Below are 20,299 nucleotides of genomic sequence, written 5' to 3'. Positions count from 1 at the left end.
CCAGGACACCCTAGGCCGCAGTTCGTTGATCGACCTTGTAGTCGTGTCATCGGATTTGCGGCCGCATGTTTTGGACACTCGGGTGAAGAGAGGGGCGGAGCTGTCAACTGATCACCACCTGGTGGTGGGTTGGCTCCGATGGTGGGGGAAGATGCCGGTCCGACCTGGCAGGCCCAAACGCTCTGTGAGGGTCTGCTGGGAACGTCTGTCAGAATCCCCTGTCAGGAAGAGCTTCAACTCCCACCTCCGGCAGAGCTTTTTCCACGTCCCGGTGGAGGCGGGGGACATTGAGTCCGAGTGGACCTTGTTCCGCGCCTCCGTTGTTGAGGCAGCCGACCGGAGCTGTGGCCGTAAGGTTGTTGGTGCCTGTCGTGGCGGCAATCCCCGAACCCGGTGGTGGACACCAGCGGTAAGGGATGCCGTCAAGCTGAAGAAGGAGTCCTATAGGGCCTTTTTGGCCTGCGGGACTCCGGAGGCAGTTGACAGGTACCGGATGGCCAAGCGGAACGCGGCTTCGGCGGTTGCTGAGGCAAAAACTCGGGTGTGGGAGGAGTTTGGCGAGGCCATGGAGAATGACTTCCGGATGGCTTCGAGGAAATTCTGGTCCACCATCCGGCGTCTCAGGAGGGGGAAGCAGTGCACGGTCAACACTGTTTACAGTGGAGATGGTGTGCTGCCGACCTCGACTCGGGATGTCGTGAGTCGGTGGGGGGAATACTTCGAAGACCTCCTCAATTCCACCGACGCGCCTTCCATTGTGGAAGAAGGGCCTGGGGACTCTGAGGCGGACTCTCCAATCTCGGAGGTCGAAGTCACTGAGGTAGTCAAAAAACTCCTTGGTGGCAAGGCCCCGGGGGTGGATGAGATCTGCCCGGAGTTCTTAAAGGCTCTGGATGTTGTGGGGCTGTCATGGCTGACACGCCTCTACAGCATTGCGTGGACATCGGGGACGGTGCCTCTGGATTGGCAGACTGGGGTGGTGGTTCCTCTCTTTAAGAAGGGGGACCGGAGGGTGTGTTCTAATTACAGGGGAATCACACTCCTCAGCCTCCCTGGTAAGGTCTATTCAGGGGTGCTGGAGAGGAGGATCCGTCGGGAGGTCGAACCTCGGATTCAGGAGGAGCAGTGTGGCTTTCGTCCTGGCCGTGGAACAGTGGACCAGCTCTACACCCTCGGCAGGATCCTCGAGGGTGCATGGGAGTTCGCCCAACCAGTCCACATGTGTTTTGTGGACTTGGAGAAGGCGTTCGACCGTGTCCCTTGGGAGGTTCTCTGGGGGGTGCTTCGGGAGTACGGGGTGCCGAGCCAACTGATAAGGGCGGTTCGGTCCCTGTATCACCGATGCCAGAGTTTGGTCCGCATTTCCGGCAGTAAGTCGGATTCGTTCCCAGTGAGGGTTGGACTCCACCAAGGCTGCCCTTTGTCACCGATTCTGTTCATAATTTTTATGGACGGAATTTCTAGGCGCAGCCGAGGCGTTGAGGGGGTCCGGTTTGGGGACCTCAGCATCGCGTCTCTGCTTTTTGCAGATGACGTGGTGCTGTTGGCTTCTTCAGTCCGTGATCTCCAGCTCTCACTGGAGCGGTTCGCAGCCGAGTGTGAAGCGGTCGGGATGAGGGTCAGCACCTCCAAATCCGAGTCCATGGTCCTCGGTCGGAAAAGGGTGGAATGCCCTCTCCGGATCGGGGATGAGATCCTGCCCCAAGTGGAGGAGTTCAAGTATCTTGGGGTCTTGTTCACGAGTGAGGGCAGGATGGAGCGCGAGATCGACAGGCGGATCGGTGCAGCGTCGGCAGTAATGCGGACTCTGTACCGGTCCGTCGTGGTGAAGAGAGAGCTGAGCCAAAAGGCAAAGCTCTCAATTTACCGGTCGATCTACGCCCCTACCCTCACCTATGGTCACGAGCTATGGGTCGTGACCGAAAGAACGAGATCCAGGATACAAGCGGCTGAAATGAGTTTCCTCCGCAGGGTGTCCGGGCTCTCCCTTAGAGATAGGGTGAGAAGCTCGGTCATCCGGGAGGGACTCGGAGTAGAGCCGCTGCTCCTCGACGTTGAGAGGAGCCAGATGAGGTGGCTCAGGCATCTCATCAGGATGCCTCCTGGACGCCTCCCTGGGGAGGTGTTCCGGGCATGTCCCACCGGTAGGAGACCCCGGGGTCGACCCAGGACGCGCTGGAGAGACTACGTCTCTCGGCTGGCCTGGGAACGCCTTGGGATCCCCCGGGATGAGCTGGAGGAAGTGGCTGGGGAGAGGGAGGTCTGGTAGTCCCTCCTAAAGCTGCTGCCCCCGCGACCCGACCCCGGATAAGCGGAAGAAGATGAAGGTGAAGCCTTCCATCTCAAAGTGCATTCCCTTCTCAGTCATAATCCAGGTCTCAGAAATAGTAATTATATTAAATGGTTGTTTGAATGTGTTTAAGTAATCCCGAATGCGACTAACATTTTTATATAGACTCCGGCTATTGAAATGGATAATATATAGCTTATCTTTTGTTGAGGTGTCCGTATTGTACCGATCATTGCTGTGATAATAACGTGTTTGTGGTGGAGAAGAAATTATTGTCTGGGTCGATGTCCTGATCTATTTCCAGAGTGCTGCTTTCTCTGTAATCAAACGTTAGTCGGAGTTGTTCATGTTCTTGTATCCACTGTGTTACATGTCCATTGTGACTTGATGTAGGTTGAGTGGTGTCCCTGAGCATTATGTTAGTGTTTTGTGTTGTTACTTCCATTCAGTTCCAAGTCCATTCCAGTTGATTTTCTATTGAGGATACTTATTCAAGCTTTTACAGTTCTTCAATACTTCTCACCATCAGTATCTTGGCCTCTTCTGGTGATCCATTTAGTTTGATGTATATCTTGCAATTTCTGGTCCATGTACTCTGTATTTTTCCCATTCTTCTCAAGTGACATGCTTTCTTTACAAATTGGTCTCTGTCAAATGTTCATTTATGTAGATGTCTGTGCCTTTAAGCAACTTACCCTGCTTTAGAAGTGCAACTTTGTGCTTCCTGTTGACAAATTTCAGAATGACTGCTGGCTTGTCATTACTGTTTCTTCTGGGCAGTGGATGACATGCTTCAACCTGGTTGGAGTCTATAGTTATTCCTTTAGTTTGCAGAAACGGGGCTACCTGTTGCTCGGCTGAGCTTGCATCTTGCTCACAGCTATCGTCACCTGCTGTCACTGCCCTTGCATAAGATATAGGTTTAATTGCTATTCCCGTGATGACGATGTCATTTATTCTTGTATATTGCTCAATGTCCGCTACCCGACTTTCAAGGTAGGCAAGCCGCTTGTCCTCAGCATTGAGCATACGGAGCGTCTTTACCTCTTCCACGGTAGTAAATTACCGTAATTTTCGGACTATACGTCATAGTTTGGGGGGGGGGGGGGGGGGGCGACTTACATTCAGGAGCAATTTATGTGATTTTTTTCACAAATTTTCAAAATTCAAAAATCCACGATGTAGTGAAACCGCAATAAACGAACCGCGATGTAGCAAGGGATTACTGTCATTTGAACTGCAAGTGACGTCACCCGTGCCGCGCGGCGGTTGTTTACATAAAGGGCAAAGGATTCGATCACGGGATGACAAAGATGACGAAGGGCCCCACGTACTACCGGCATCATTAGCGGCTTTATTTGTAAGTGACACGGAGGACGAAGAGTTTGAAGGATTTAATGATTTGGAGTGACACATAAGGTTTGAAAAACTATAATGGCTTTTAGGCACGCCCGGTCCTTCTCGATGGGAGCTCTCTTTCACCTCCGTGGATGGAAGTCGGGGGCCGGCGCTCGGCCGGGTGGCTATCCGGGGACGGTGGTGACGTAAGGGCGCACGCGCAGTGTTATTGACAAAGAACGAGGAATTTGATCGATGGATTTAATGATTTGGAGTGACACAGATGGTTTGATAATATTGTTGTAATATGATAGTTATTTGAAATGTACATTATATATCGTTATATGGGTCTGTGGGATAATTAGAAATGCAACTTACAACAGGTCCGAATTGGAGTGACACAGATGGTTTGATAATATTGTTTTAATATGATAGTTATTTGAAATATACTTTATATATCGTTATATGGGTCTGTGGAAGAATTAGAAATGCAACTTACAACAAGTCTGATGTCAGTGGCGCGGAGCATACGCGGCATTGTTTACATAAAGCACGATCGATGAATTTAATGAATTGGAGTGACACAGATGGTTTGATAAATGTGTTATTTATGTAATACTTACTTGAATAACTCTGAATGTTACGTCAGGCCCGTTCTCAGCTCCTCGTTTGTGTATGTCACGTTAGCATACCGTATCGTTTAGCCTGTTGTTGCTGGTTCATGTCAGTTTTTGGTGTTGGATTTTGACAAATAAATTTGCCCCAAAAGTGCGACTTATACTCCGGTTCGACATATGTATTTTTTCACTTTATTGTGCATTTTATGGCGGGTGCGACTTATAGTCCAAAAATTACGGTATATTGTTTTACTCATTCAGATGTGGTCTATATAAAGTGGAACAGCGATGCTTTTGTCTGAATTCCTTGTTTTGATACCATCACAGGTACCACTATTCTACTTGTTCTGAGGTGCGTTTTGGTGCGGTGTTTTTAAATGTAAATGAGATATTTCACACCCCCACAACCTTCAGCCCGCAAGATGTGCACCTCCTTTTCGGATCGACATATTTGTAGTTTTTTAGCCGAGGTAGCTTTACTTTTTGATTGATTAAAAGATATCAACGGCAGAAGGCTTGTCCTTACAGAACACGCAATAAAATAAATACCCTCACAATATTTATGAACATCTTGTAAACAAGCACTGCAGTCAATCTATGGAGTAAGCTAATACTAGCACTAGCAGGAACCTAATGAACGCAATTCATCTGATACAACTCCCCAAAATACACCCACAAGAAGTGAAAACAGAGCGCACAGCTCCAAAATCAGCAGAAAGACTGACGCTAATGCTATGGACGTCTTGTAAAGAAGCACTGCAGTCAAACTACGAAGTAAGTTAATGCTAGCGCTAGCGTTAGCAAGACGCTAATGAATGCATTTAACACATTGTGTTTGATGCAATTCACCTGATACAACTACTCAAAATACACCCACAAGAAGTGAAAACATAGAGCGCACAGCTCTAAAATCAGCAGAAAGTCTGATGCTAATGCTATGAAAACGAGGGCATAATATGAAAGTGAGATACAGTTTATTATTTTTGTGTCTTTTGACCAGGCACTTTGTTAAGGTTCTGATGTTGGAGGACAGTGCAATAATTTGTGTGGATCGATGGATCTAACCATGAACATTTTGATCTCTCCACTTCGACATTCATGAGTTGTTTGGACGACAAAAGTTGGCGCAAATGATAAACATGGTGGATTTGCAAAACTGTTTGCCAACACCTTATTTGGTTTGTCCCGCCCTAATGGACGTGATGTAATAGATAAAAATACGCAACAGAAAATGAATAAATCTGAACGGAGTAAAAAATATATAGAAGTATTTGTGCAACACCTGGAGGGATATATTACACTTTTCTACACCCCTGGGAGATTCCACATACACAAGAATTTTATTTCAAAAGCAAAAACATCTATTTTCAATATGTGTCACTTTTTAAATTGCCTTAATTTCAACATTAATTAGTATGCATTGTCTTTTTTTGCTTACACGTACTCCCTGCATTGTGCTCGGGCTACTTGTCATTGCTTTTTGGGGCAGTTGATGTTAGATTCCCGGCACCAGATTTTCACCAAGGAGGCCCACCCTTCAATTGAGTGTGGCCTCCTTTTCGGATAGGCGGCAGAAGTAGTACCCCATACCTGGACTTCAAGGGAAATGTAAACCAAATGAACCCTTACCAATTTCAATTATACGTATAACGACGTATGAACAATTCTGCTTACATAAAGCCTCTCAGAACGCGTCGTGTTTGCGTATGTTAGTGACTAATGAAAGGAAACAGAGAGACGTGACAGGGCACTTTAGCTCCAGAGAGGCTGCTCATTTCTTGCTCTTAAATCAGCAGAGAGGCTAATCCTTGTGATATGTTGAAGTCATCATAAGTGGAGATGTCCATGTACATTTAGGTGCCAACTGTTTTTGGACGTTTTCCTCTGTACAATGGGGAAATTGTTATCTCTTCCTTCTGTGACATCATCAAGACATGGAGGGGAGGGTTGTGTGGCCCTATTCCTCATAAAAAGTGGGCATTTTAAAAGGCATTAATTGTTTCACTATTTCTCCAAGATGAATGGATCATTAGAAACATTTATTTTTTTCCTAATGAAAAAATACATAAACTGGGCTAGTTAGTGAAAAATGAAACATCCTTGGTTTACGCTCCCTTTAACTCTTTGAATGCCAAGCGTTTTCAGTAAAAGCAACCCTTAAAATCCCAGCCGATTTTTTGCATTTTCACTCCTTTTTAAGGCCTACAGAATATTGTGTCCGATTGTTAAATACACACGGATGGTACTAAAAGAAAGATTAGACTCCCTCCTTTAATTAAAAAAAGTATGTGAGCTGGGCGACGGCCAAAGGCGGGGACCTTGGCAGTCCCATCCCCGGCTACAGAAGCTGGCACTTGGGACATGGAATGTCACCTCTCCGGCAAGAAAGTAGCTTGAGCTGGTGTGCGAGGCAGAAAAGTTCAGACTAGACATAGTTGGACTCTCCTCCACACACAGTTCAGTTCTGGTACGTCCTCTTAAGAGGGATTGGACTCTCTTCCACTCTTGAGTTGCCCACGGTGAGAGGCGCTGAGCAGTTGTGGGTATACTTATTGCCCCCCACCTGGGCACCTCATATTGGGGTTTAGCCCGGTGAACGAGAGGGTAGCCTCCCACCGCCTTCTGGTGGAAGAAGCTGGTGCCAGTCTTCTACTCTTCTGTGAAGCTTAGATCACCTTCAAGTTCCCACATGATGCTGTTCAGCTCTTCACAGCACTACTCACAGGCTAAAGCGGCCAGGCCACTGTTGCCAGGACTGCAACAAACCTCCACAACCAGCCGGCTGCCTGCTAACAGCCCCCGCCAACGCATCCCAGCTAGCCTGGCTAACATAACAGTCAAAACGTTCTGCATTCATCCGACCAGCGAAATGCTGAAATATTCCATTCCTCGCTAAATGGAGTTGAGAAATCACAAAATTGGCCTTTTCTCCCTTCCACGATATATACACAGAAGCAATCGCCGTAAATTTGTATACTCTGGGACCGATCACAACATACAATCCATCTGTTCAGCTGAGCGCCTCTTTGCATCTGTTCCACGTCATCAGAGATCTGTCGCATGTACTGTTTATACCAGACATGGGCAAACTACAGCCCCCGGGCCACATCCGGCCCATGGGGTCATTTAATCCGGCCCGCCAACCCTAAATAAATTGTATTATAAAAGAAAAAAATTCTGTCATTTTTCCCTGCAATGACTGCGTTTCCCCAGCAGATGGGGAAACGCCCGCCCGCACATTTTTTTTTTGCGTAATTAGCAAATTTGTGGCTTAAAATTCCCCATTCATTTTTAATGGCACATTCAACACGAGCCATTTTCCCGTAGTGGGTTCGATTCTTACATTGGGCGTCTTGTCATTGAACAAATTCACACGACGCTTGCAACTACATTTTGCTCATTTATCTTATTTCTCATCATTTATTTCCCTTTATATTTTCATCCACATATTCCTCCCACTTATTTCTCATTTCTCTATTTATTTCCCTTTTTATTTTTCCCGCTTATCATTTTTCCCATTCATTTTATTTCTCATCATTTATTTCCCTATTTATTTTTCCAGCTTATCATTTTTAACGCTGATCATTTTTCAGGTTTATTTTATCATCATTTATCATCAGTTATTTCCCTTATTTTTCCCACTTACCATTTTTCCCATTTATTTCATTTATCATTTATCATCATTTATTTATTTCATTTTTATTTCCTGCTTTATTTCATTTTATTCATCATCATTAATTTCTCTTTTTCATTTTTCCCGCTTATCATTTTTAACGCATTCCGTTTTTAGTGTTCGCGATTAAAGCAACAAGCGTTCCCCGAGAATTTTCAGCCTCTTTCCTTCACATGCAATTTCTCCAGAAATTGCAATTCTAGTTATTAGTGTGAAGGTCTTCACCTTTCCTGGAGAAATTGCATGTGAAGTTGAAGAAGTTCCCCTCCGTGAGTCGTCAACTTATCATGGTGGAGGGGTTTGTGTGCCCCTATGAACCTAAGAGCCATGTTGTCTGGGGTTTCATGCCCCTGGTAGGGTCACCTACAAAAGGGTCCTAGGTGAGGGGCCAGACAAAGCACGGGTCACCCAAGTCACTTATGATGAAAAACAAAATTGGACTTAGTTTTCCCTCGCCCAGACGCAGGTCTGGAGGTGTGGCTTGAAGACGAGCGCCTGGTGGCCGGGCCTTCGCCCGTGAGGCCCGGCCAGGCATAGCCCGAAAAGAAAACGTGGGTTCCCCTTAGAGTGGGCTCACCACCTGTGGGAGGGGCCAAGGGGGTCGGGTGCAGAGTGAGCTGGGCGGCGACCTTGGTGGTCCGATCCCCGGCTGCTGAAGCTGGCTCTGGGGACATGGAATGTCACCTCTCTGGCTGAAAAGGAGCCCAGGCTGGTGTGTGAGGCAGAAAAGTTCCGACTAGACATAGTCGGACTTGCCTCCACACATAGTTTGGGCTCTGGTACAAGCCCTCTCGAGAGGGGCTGGACTCTCTTCCACTCTGGAATTGCCCACGGTGAGAGGCGTCGAGCAGGTGTGGGCATACTTATTGCCCCCCGGCTAGGCGCCTGCACATTGGGTTTCACCCTGGTGAGCGAGAGCGTAGCCTCCCTCCACCTTCAGGTGGGGGGACGGGTCCTGACAGTTGTTTGTGTCTATGCACCAAACTGCAGCTCAGAGTACCCACCCTTTTTGGGGTCCCTGGAGTAAGTGCTGGAGAGCGCTCCTTCTGGAGACTCCATCGTTCTACTGGGTGACTTCAATGCTCACGTGGGCAATGACAGTGAGACCTGGAAGGGCGTGATTGGAAGGAACGGCCCCCCCTCTGAACCCGAGCGGTGTTCTATTGTTGGACTTCTGTACTCGACATGGATTTTCTATAATGAACACCATGTTCAAGCATAAGGGTGTCCATGTGTGCACTTGGCACAAGGACACCCTAGGCCGCAGTTCGATAATCAACTTTGTAGTCGTGTCATCGGATTTGCGGCCACATGTTTTGGACACTCGGGTGAAGAGAGGGGCAGATCTGTCAACTGATCACCACCTCGTGGTGGGTTAGCTCCGATGGTGGGGGAAGATGCCGGTCCAACCTGGCAGAGCCAAACGCTCTGTGCGGGTCTGCTGGGAACGTCTGGCAGAATCCCCAGGCAGGAAGAGCTTCAACTCCCACCTCCGGCCGAGCTTTTCCCACGTTCTGGGGGAGACGGGGGACATTGAGTCCATGGACCATGTTCCGCACCTCCATTGATGAGGCAGGCGACCAGAGCTGTGGCCGTAAGGTCGTTGGTGCCTGTCGTGGCGGCAATCCGCAACCCGCTGGTGGACACCGGCGGTAAGGGATGCTGTTAAGCTGAAGAAGGAGTCCTATTGGGTCGTTTTGGCCAGATAGCGTGCTGCTGACCTTGACTCGGGACGTCGTGAGTCGGTGGGGAGAATACTTTGAAGACCTCCTCAATTACACCGACACGCCTTCCATTGTGGAAGCAAGGCCTGGAGACTCTAAGGCGGACTCTCCAATCTCTAGGGTCAAAGTCACTGAGGTAGTGAAAAAAAACTCCTTGGTGGCAGGGCCCCAAGGGTGGATGAGATCTGCCCAGAGTTCTTAAAGGCTCTGGATGTTGTGGGGCTGTCATGGCTGACACACTTCTACATTATTGCGTGGACATCGGGGACGGTGCTTCTGGATTGGCAGACTGGGGTGGTGGTTCCCCTCTTTAAGAAGGGGGACTGGAGGGTGTGTTCCAATTACAGGGGAATCACACTCCTCAGCCTCCCTGGTAGGGTCTATTCAGGGGTGCTGGAGGGGAGGGTCCGTCGGGAGGTCGAACCTCGGATTCAGGAGGAGCAGTGTGGCTTTCGTCCTGGCTGTGGAACAGTGGATCAGGTCTACACCCTCGGCAGGATCCTCAAGGGTGCATGGGAGTTCGCTCAACCAGTCCACATGTGTTTTGTGGACTTGGAGAAGGCATTCGACCGAGTCCCTCGGGTGGTTCTGTGGAGGGTGCTTCCAGAGTACGGGGTGTCGAACCAATTGATAAGGGCGGTTCGGTCCCTGTATTACTGATGCCAGAGTCTGGTCTGCATTTCCGGCAGTAAGTCGGATTCGTTCCCAGTGAGGGTTGGACTCCGCCAAGGCTGCTCTTTGTCACCGATTCTGTTCATAATTTTTATTCAGAGTATTTCCAGGCGCAGCCGAGGCGTTGAGGGTGTCTGATTTCAAACTGGAACACCGTAAATGTGAAATGTTGAATCTGCCATTAAGGATGAATGGGGAAAATTTTATGACACTGTTGCTTACATTTTTTCATTCATAAAAATTTCCGTTTTCACAAAATTTCCGGCAAATTTTTGCTTATTCATTCTTAATGGCATTTTCAACATTTCACATTTACGTTGTTCCAGTTTGAAATTCACATCATTCAACACAATCAAATCACATTGGGGACATTCCCAAACTTGCCAAATTCAAAATATTCATGTTTTCACATTTAAAATTTGCACAAAATTTCGTTTTTCACTTCTAATTTCTACATTTTTCAACCGATTCAACTCGTTCCAACTTTCAACTGTTGATCTTTTGCCTACCCATTCCCACTTACCAAAAATTCCAAATTTTGAAATTCACACCAAATTTTCCAAAATTCTGTTTTTCCCTTCTAATTTCTACATTTTTCAACCAATTCAACCCATTCCAACTTTATTCACCTCATGCTTACCATATTCAACCCCTTCACTTCCACTTCGCTTACACAATTAAACCCTTGACCCCCACTTCCAGTGTGGCGGTCATCTTGAAATGAACCGGAAGTGCCCCAAATCAAACAGGAAGTGACCTTTTTAAACCGGAAGTGATCCTAAATAAACCACCTCAGCTAAACCAAAAGTGCACTAAATTAAACCGGAAGTGAACTAAATGGAACCGGAAGTGCCCCAAATCAAACCGGAAGTGACCTGAATGAACCGGAAGTGATCTTTTTAAACCGGAAGTGACCTCAGCTAAACCCGAAGTACCCTAAATTAATCCAAACTCAGTCTTCATCTCAGAAATACATGACCTTCTCGCAACACTCTGCACTTCATCTTCAAATGTCGCAATTCTCTGTGACTTAAATATCTACGTAGATAACCCTTCCTGCCCGTTTGCCCGTGATTTCATATAACTTTTCGACTACCTCAACCTCTCACGTGTCCAGTGTCCCTACTCATATGAAGGGCCACACAACTTAGTCATTGCCGACATCACCACCCCGGTCAGCAACCTAGTTGCAACCCGGTCCTAACCCTAACCCTATGACATGGGAGTGTCTGACCACAAGTTCATTTCCATGACTCTGTCTTTCCCCTCCTCCCAAACTAAAATGGCATATACATTTCAGAAACCTCAAACGCATAAACCCAGATACCTTAACTACAGACCTGAATCATCTCTCCTCTGCCACCCATTCATCTGCTACTGAATGAGTGGCATTCTACAACACATCCCTGAGCAGTGTTCTGGACACCCATACCTCATTACAAACTACAACTGTCTCCTTTTCTTGATCAGCTCCCTGGTTCACCAGTGAGCTCCGCAAAATGAAGGCTGCTGGGCGTGTCCTGGAGCGGCGGTTCATTGCCTTACAGTCTACGAAATGGCCTACAGCAGGGGTCGGGAACCTTTTTGGCGGACAGAGCCATACATGCCCATTTTTAACAAATAATTTCCCGTGAGAGCTATACCATTTAAAAAAAAAACGATAGTCTAGATATAATTAAATGCATGTATTTCAATTAAGACCAACAATTTATTGAGTGTACTAATGTATTCTTTTTAATAATGTCACCAAAAGAGACATGTCTGGCTTCCCGACGTCTGGCCTACAGGGACCATCAAAAGCCCTACTCTAAGTCCCTCAGGGAGGCACGAGCAAAATTCGACTCAAATATAATCAAAATCAGTTGCGGCAACTCAAAGCAGCTTTTCTCAACAATAAATCACTTCCTGAAACCACAAACTCCCACAAATGGAACAACAACTGAACAATGCAACAACTTCCTTTTGTTCCGAATGAAAGTGGATAATATTCGCTCTTTGCCGTCTCCACTCCATCCGTTCTGACTGCCAGCCCACAGCCTGGACCACCCCAGCCTCTGTACTGCTTTTCCCCAACTACACAGCATGAAGATGAGAAAACCATCAGTCGTATGAAACCTTCCACCTGTGCTCTGGACCCCCTTCCCACAACCCTTGTTAAACTGAACATTCAAGCCATAAATCCCCTGATCACCAAAACTATTAACCTCTCCCTACTGTCTGGTCATGTTACGTCAGCCCTGAAATCAGCCACCATTACTCCTTTTCTCGAGAAACCAACTCTAGACCCAGACACCCACGCAAACTACAGACCAATTTCCAACCTCCTGTTCCTCCCCAAGGTCCTGGAGAAAATCATCGCCACCAAACTGACATAATCTCAGAAGCAATAATCTTGCCGAAACATTTCAGTCTGGTTTTCGCCCCGCACACAGCATCGAAACAGCCCTGGTCAGAGTCACAAACGACATTCTTATGGCAGCCGATACCGGCTCTCCCTTCCTCCTCATCCTCCTGGACCTCACAGCTGCCTTTGATACCATCAAAGTTTGGACTGGTTCATATCCTATCTCTCTGAACTAACCGAGTGTTTATCCTTGGGAGGTGCAAAGTCCCGGACCAAGCTTGTCACCTGTGGTGTCCCCCAATGATCTGTACTCGGTCTCACCCTCTTCACCCTGTACATGTTACCCCTCGGCCGAGCCATCAGCAAGCATGGTTTCCTACCATTGCTATGCTGATGACACACAGCTCTACATAAAACTGGACCAAACACCTCATTCAACCTCCACTGCACTCACCATCTGCCTGGAGGAAATAGAGGCATTGATGAGAGAAAACATCCTGCAATTAAACAGCTGCAAAAAAGAAGCCATCCTCATCAGCACTCTACACCAGGTCAAATCATTCCCATTAACCATCACTTCTTTTGGTCAGGACATCCTGCTGTCATCTGCTGTCACCAACTTTGCCGTACGAATGGACCCCCACCTCAATTACGAGGCCCACATCAAACACAGCTGCAAAACATCATTTTTTCACCTCAGAAACATAGCCCTCCCACTCCACCTGAGAGCACCAGTCAGTTGACACTTTTAAAAACAGTCTTAAGACATTTCTTTTTAAAAAAGCATTTTTGTAGTACTTTGAAATTCTATGCAATGTAAAGTGCAATATAAATACAATTTATTATTATTATAACTAGCAGTGAAGTAAAAAAGGCATATGTACACAGTCCAGCTGGGCTTCGTTGACTGTACAGTCATTGTCCCAGCATCTGAAGGGATTTTCAGAAACATTGCAAACATACATTGTTGCTGGCCACCTTTTTATGTCATCCTGCTACATTCGCAGGAAGCGGGATTTCTCAGTAGAAAGAAGATTTTCGCTTTTCAGAAGCATCAAATTGAATTTCCCCGACATGGTCTGTGACTGTCGAAGTGGACTTATGGTGACAGGAACCGTGAAAACAAAACAGCACAACCATTGACGTTACACCAGGCATGTCTAAAGTCCGGCCCGCGGGCTATACCCGGCCTGCGTCTAAATTTACACCGGCCTGAAGCATTGTGTTATAAACTCAATAATAAGTGGCCTGCCGGCACTGTCGCGGGGACCTGCGCTCCCCAGAGCGAGCCACAGAAATGAAACTCGTCCGAACGGGAACGCGCACATGAGCCAGCGCCCATGATGGGTTGCGAGCGTGTCGCCCTCGTTCCTTCCCAGTTCACGCGCACACAGGTGTCCGTTTGCAAGATAATCAGTGACACAGACACTTCCTCATTCAAATGTCTGCACACTAAGGACTAAGGTGACGCTAAAATCAAAGACGCTACAAGGGAAAAGCAAAAAAAAAAAAGAGAGCTGTCTACTTCGTACAAACTCGACACACTACTACCATGGGTGGGCAAACCTTTTGACTTGCGGGCTGAATTGGATTCGAAATTTTGACTGGGGGGCCGAACCAGGAGCAGATGGATGTAGTGTTTGTGTGAAGTAATATAAATGACATGTAAAGGTCATTGCATATAAGGTTTGGGCCTTTAGTAGGTAGTAAAGCATGGATATTCAAAAAATAGCTTTTTGAAAACAAATACATTGATTAACAGCTTTACAAAAAATATTTCTCCCAAAAACTACTGTCAGTGATTCTCATTAAATATGATTATGAATAACAGTTTGCATCACTTCAGCGGCTGCAGGTCAGATTTAAGAAAGATGTTTATCTTATGAGGCGAAATCACATAAAACGGCAAACATTCTGACCAAATATATAATCTTGAAGAATCAGTGAAAGAATACATCTAAATACAGTAATAAAGAAATCAAAATGACAACACAGTGACGGATATCTGAAAATCAGAGCAGAGCTTTAACTCACAAACACCTGGTGACAGAGGTGAGGAAACAGGAAACACTTCCTTCAAGTCGGTCTTAAAACCTTTAAAAGTTAAGATTAGTCGCAACCCGCACATCAGTGAGGGCCTCTCCTGGACTGGATCACCAACGCTGCTTCGCTGGCAAAGAAAGCTCAGCATCGCCTGTACTTTCTGCGGAAACTCAGGCAAGCAAGTGCTCCTCCTGCCATCATGGCCACATTCTACCGTAGCACCATTGAGAGCGTCCTCTTCAGTTGTATCGCTGTGTGGGGTGGTGGCTGCTCTGAGTACAACATGAAGGCCCTGCAGCGCACAGTGAACACTGCAAGTAGAATCATCGGGGCTCCACTCCCCTCCCTGAAGGACATTTACACCTCCCGTCTCACCCACAAGGCGACCGCGATTGTGTGTGATGTGAGTCACCCCGCTCACTCTTTGTTTGATCTTCTGCCCTCTGGGAAGGGGTACAAATGCCTGCGCTCCCGCACCACCAGACTCGCCAACAGCTTCATACTCCAAGCTGTCAGGATCCTGAATTCTCTCCCCCCTCCAACCTCGGCTGCATAACGTCCTGTGTCCTGTTCTTTTACGCTATGTTCTGGCTGTCTGCTGTATGCACGCTTGCTCCATTTTGCTCCTCTTATTTATTTATTTATTTATTTATTGTTTATTTATTTGGGTTATTTGCTTATTACTTATTCATTGCTCTTGTCTATTCGTTTTTACTCTTTGTGCTATTTGCTTGTATGTGTTGTGTAATGTGTCTAGTCACCGTGGGACGGTGGGAAACGTAATTTCGATCTCTTTGTGTGTCTTAACGTGAAGACATTGACAATAAAGCTGACTTTGACTTTGAATTGGGGGGGTTAGATCACCAAATGATTCCGAGCACGGCACCGCTGCTGCTCACTGCTCCCCTCTCCCCCGGGGATGGATCAAAATCACACAGAGATGGGTTAAATGCAGAGGACAATTTTCACCACGCCCAGATGTGTGTGTGCGATCATTGGGACTTTAACTCAACAACAAAAGCCTCATCCTAAACAAATTCATTACAGACAACAACACTGGCCTCCACTTCCACAACATTTCTAGCTCCGTCCTCACCATATCTGACCACCTAGCCATCTTATTTGACATTAATATCCCCACCCCCCAACCAAAACAAAACCGCACAATTATCTTTCCCAACTTCAAGTCCATCTGCCCAGACACTCTCTCCACCTGCATATCAAACACACTTTCCGGCCTTATTGCCCCTGAAAACCCAGCCCCCACGGACCTCGTCAACACTTACAACAGCATTCTGTCTACCTCCCTCAACACAGTGGCTCCTCTGAAAACTAAAACAGTCACTGCCAGGACAATCGAGGGCCCCTCCTGCAGCTCTTTCCTTTGAATTGGACATCCACTTTTTCTTTGATTTTTTTTTTTTTTTTACATTATGTATTTTATGTGCCCTCTCCATCCACTTTTTGATTTCCATATTATGTATTTTATGTGCCCTCTTTGCATCCATTGCAGCCTGGTGATCCTGAAACGGGGATCCTCTCATCTGTGGTCCCTTCTCAAGGTTTCTCATTTTTCCCTTAGTAGGTTTTTTTTGAGTTTTTCCTTGCCCTCTTGGGAGCTTAAGATCAGGGGATGCTTTGAGAATAATCGTCAATTTGATTTGTATATGTGAAGCCCTTTGAGACTGCTTGTGATTTAGGGCTATATAAAAAAAACTTGACTTGAAACTTGACTTGACTTTTACTCACTGAGCACCCTGGTTCAACCCGGAACTCCAAAAACTGAAGAAACAACTTTGACAGCTAGAACAGTTGTGCACGAAAACCAGCCTCACAGTCCATGCCCTCGCTTACAAAGACCTCATGCACCATTATAAATCACCCGTTCACAAAGCCCGCTCATCTTATTACTCTGGCATCATCCACTCTGGTTTCCTCAAACCCTCGTTCCCTGTTTTCGATCATAAACAAATTCCTCAAACCCCACGACAACCCTTCATCATCATTCACCCCAGAGAAATATGACACGCTTTTGTCATTTTTAAATTCTAAAATAGAAAACATCTACCACCAGCTCGCATCCTCCCCCTCTACTACCCTACAACCTGAACCGACATTCTTTTCATCATCTGTACCCTGGCTATCAACTTTTTCCCCCATAACTTCTGCTGACCTCTCCAAAATACTCTCCACTATAAAATCATCTATTTCCCCCCTGGATCCCATGCCATCTCAACTCGTCAAAGACTACCTCACCCTCATTGCCCCACTCATCATAGACATCCTCAATTCCTCCCTCACCTCTGGCACAGTACCCTCACCTCTTCAGCTTGCAGCCATCACTCCTCTCCTCAAAAAACCCAGCCTTGACCCTGAGGCCCCAAAAACTACAGATCCATCTCTAATCTCACATTTCTGTCAAAACTACTGGAAAGAGCCGTCGCAACTCAACTCAAGACCGACCTCCTCTCAAATAATCAATATGAAACATTCCAATCTGGTTTCTGTACAGACCACAGCACTGAAACAGCCCTACTCAAAGTCACAAATGATCTCCTGCTTTCCTCTGACTGGCTCTCTCACCATCCTCCTCCTCCTTGACCAGTGCTGCCTTTGACTCAGTAAACCACTCCAGAGACATTAATTCATGCATTTATCACCTCCAGACTGGACTACTGCAATAGCAGTGGTCTCCCCTCAACTGCCCTTCACAAACAACAATATGTTCAAAACTCTGCTGCCCGACTGCTCACCCGCTCACCCTCCAGACACCACATCACCCCTGTCCTCCGTCAACTTCACCGGCTTCCCATAAAAAATCGCATACATTTCAAGATCCTTTTCACCACATAAAAGGCCCTAAACAACCTTGCCCCCCTCTACCTGTCTGACCTCCAGCACGTGCACCTTTTAATAAGCTGCACCTTTTGTGTGGACCAAATTCCAAAATGTGTCAAATCTGGCTTTCGTAATATACAGGCGTAATATGTAGACCGATGAACCAATCAGAGGATGTTAGGTTTTACGTAGATCAGGGCAAAAAAAACAATCAAACGACTGTACGTACATGTAGAGTACGTACCTCCACCACCATTGATAAATAAATACTATCACTTGTGCAAATTTGTCAAGTTGTTTTGTGTAGCTTCCACCACACAGAAACATAATATACAGGCGGAATATGTAGACTTGATGAACCAATCAGAGGACATTAGGTTTTACGTAGATTGAGGCAGTAAGCCAATCGGAGGATTGTACGTAACACGTAGAGTACATACCTCCGCCGCCATTGATAAAGAAATACTATCGTTTGTGCAAATGGCATAGAAAAAGAGACATGCTTAAGAGGCACAATTAGAGCTTTCTGGAATGCCAAGATCATTGCAGAAGAGCAACGTGACAACGACGAGACAATGATGAGAGGGAACTTGGTATGTTTAATAGCGAACTGTTTAATTTGGAGACAGAAGATGAGGATTTTGATGGATTTGCGTATTATCGATTAACAATATGAGTACAATACAGTACATGATTAAATAGTAGAATAAAGTACAACAGACTGTCTTGCTCTTGTGACGTTTAAAAAAATAAGTTTTTTTTTATCGTAAGTCATGGAATGCATGCGCCGTATAACGCAATGCGTCCTATGTGTGGATTAAATACATAAAAGCCCCGAAAATGAGTCTGCACCTTTTAACTTAAATACAGTATCTTTGGCAGTGCCCCTCAAATGACCTGGACTGGCCCTGATCTTACCTGTTTTTATGTATGCTGTCTGTCAAATTTTCAACACAATAAGGTACTATGACTATTCTATTCTACTCTTTACAGTTTCAGTTATTTATATATTAGAAAACCCATTGCTGCTTTTATTTCATTCATCTGCTTTTATTTCATTCATCTGGTCATCTGTCTGCTTCCGTGTGTGTTTGTTTATGCGTGTGTGTGTGTGTGTGTGTGTGTGTGTGTGTGTGTGTGTGTGTGTGTGTGTGTGTGTGTGTGTGTGTGTGTGTGTGTGTGTGTGTGTGTGTGTGTGGGCGTGTGTGTCTTTACCTTGACAGTTTGGGAAGCTAAGGGGAAATCATAACTTCACATTCTTAAACATACAAACAACCTTGAAAAGTTTCTGTATATCTATAATGGGGGTCAAACTATGGGACAGTCTAAGTGAGGAACTCAGGCAAAGTCCAAATATTCTCCAGTTCAAAAACATTTACAAAAATATGTTGTTAAGCGGTTACAATAACTTAAGATCATGGATTGTTAGTGTGTGTGTGTGTGTGTGTGTGTGTGTGTGTGTGTGTGTGTGTGTGTGTGTGTGTGTGTGTGTGTGTGTGTGTGTGTGCGCGCGTGCATGTGTTTACCTTGACATTTTGGGAAGCCATAGGTGTCGTGAGCACAGCTGTCACAGCGTCGGCCATGAACGTTGAGCAGACAAGCACACTGACCAGTCACCTCATCACAGCTGCTATAGCGAGAACCTTCTGTGGAACACAGGCATGCTGCAAAACACGCACACACCCACATGCATGCACCCACAGACAGACACACGTAGAAGTCATCCATTTACAAAAAAAAGAAGGAAAAACATTTGTCTACTACTCACGTGTGCAAGTGGGGTAGCCGTAGTAACCGGGCGCACACTGGTCACATGAGGCACCGCTGAAGTTAGGTTGGCAGTGGCACTGACCCGACGCCGTGCAGCTGGTATTGTATGACGTGCGAGGCTCACACATGCACACTGCAATAACGATTGAACACTTGATTGAACACTTGCAATAACGATTGAACGCTTTGAAACCTCAAAAACAAGCTGTGGACATCCAGGCATCATTGTTGCGGGGCATGTTTGTAGGTTCTAGTTCTAGACATCTGTGCATGTCCTAGGTCAAGAATGTTTAGCTACAGTCCTCGAGGGCCTCTGTCCTAGCTGTTTTACATGTCTGGCTCATCGACTACACCTGATTCAAATGATCCGCTCATCACCAAGCTGTAATGGAGCCTGATAATGACAAGGGACACAACTAATACATGCAAGAAAGTGGCAATTGACGAACGGGTTTTTGACACCCTTGTCCTAGGTCTGTATTCCTTTGTCCATGTTGGTCCATGCTTTACATCCTAGGTCAATGTCAATGACTTGGTTTCATCTCTTAGGTCCAAGTCTTGGGTTCATGTCTCAGCTCCATATGATGAGATATCTTGGTATATTGACATAGTGAAGTGGGATGAGGTAAGTTGATGTGAATGGGTGTGTGGAAATTATTTTGGTATGTAGGAGGATCTTATGGATGTGTATTTGTGATAGTGCAGCAGTGGCAACATCCAGTGCTGGTCTGTGTCTGCTCATGTTTTAGCTTAATGAACGTATGTGCTGTCTGTTGATTTCGCTGTTTTTTTTTTATGTGCCGTAGCTTCTTTCCTGTCTCTGAAACTAATTTGGAGACCAATAAGGTAACCAAATCTTATATGTACTATGTCCATATCGTAGTACTATATAGCAATGCAGTTTATTTGCTTGCCCCGCGTCCTAAGTCTATGTCCAAATTTTCCTTGGTGATTGGTCTATATTCTGAGTACTACATCAATGTCCAAAAA

General features: G+C 46.1%; 1 protein-coding gene across 5 annotated transcripts in view; it reads right to left on the bottom strand.

The window, feature by feature from the left end:
• lama5 (laminin, alpha 5) overlaps positions 1-20,299 on the bottom strand; it is a 237,792-nt gene that overhangs the window by 153,189 nt on the left and 64,304 nt on the right. For all 5 annotated transcript variants that reach the window (XM_085923196.1, XM_085923214.1, XM_085923231.1 and 2 more), the window contains 2 exons: positions 19,308-19,442; positions 19,066-19,203 (listed from right to left, as the gene is read on the bottom strand). In XM_085923196.1, the coding sequence (XP_085779322.1) occupies positions 19,066-19,203; positions 19,308-19,442 (273 nt within the window). The remainder of the gene's footprint in view (positions 1-19,065; positions 19,204-19,307; positions 19,443-20,299) is intronic.

Source organism: Syngnathus leptorhynchus, chromosome 1 (assembly GCF_054491065.1).
Source record: "Syngnathus leptorhynchus isolate UIUO chromosome 1, UIUO_Slep, whole genome shotgun sequence".
NCBI lineage: Eukaryota > Metazoa > Chordata > Actinopteri > Syngnathiformes > Syngnathidae > Syngnathus > Syngnathus leptorhynchus.
The sequence above is the reverse complement of the archived record's forward strand: the minus strand, read 5'-3'. Positions and strand labels throughout refer to the sequence as shown.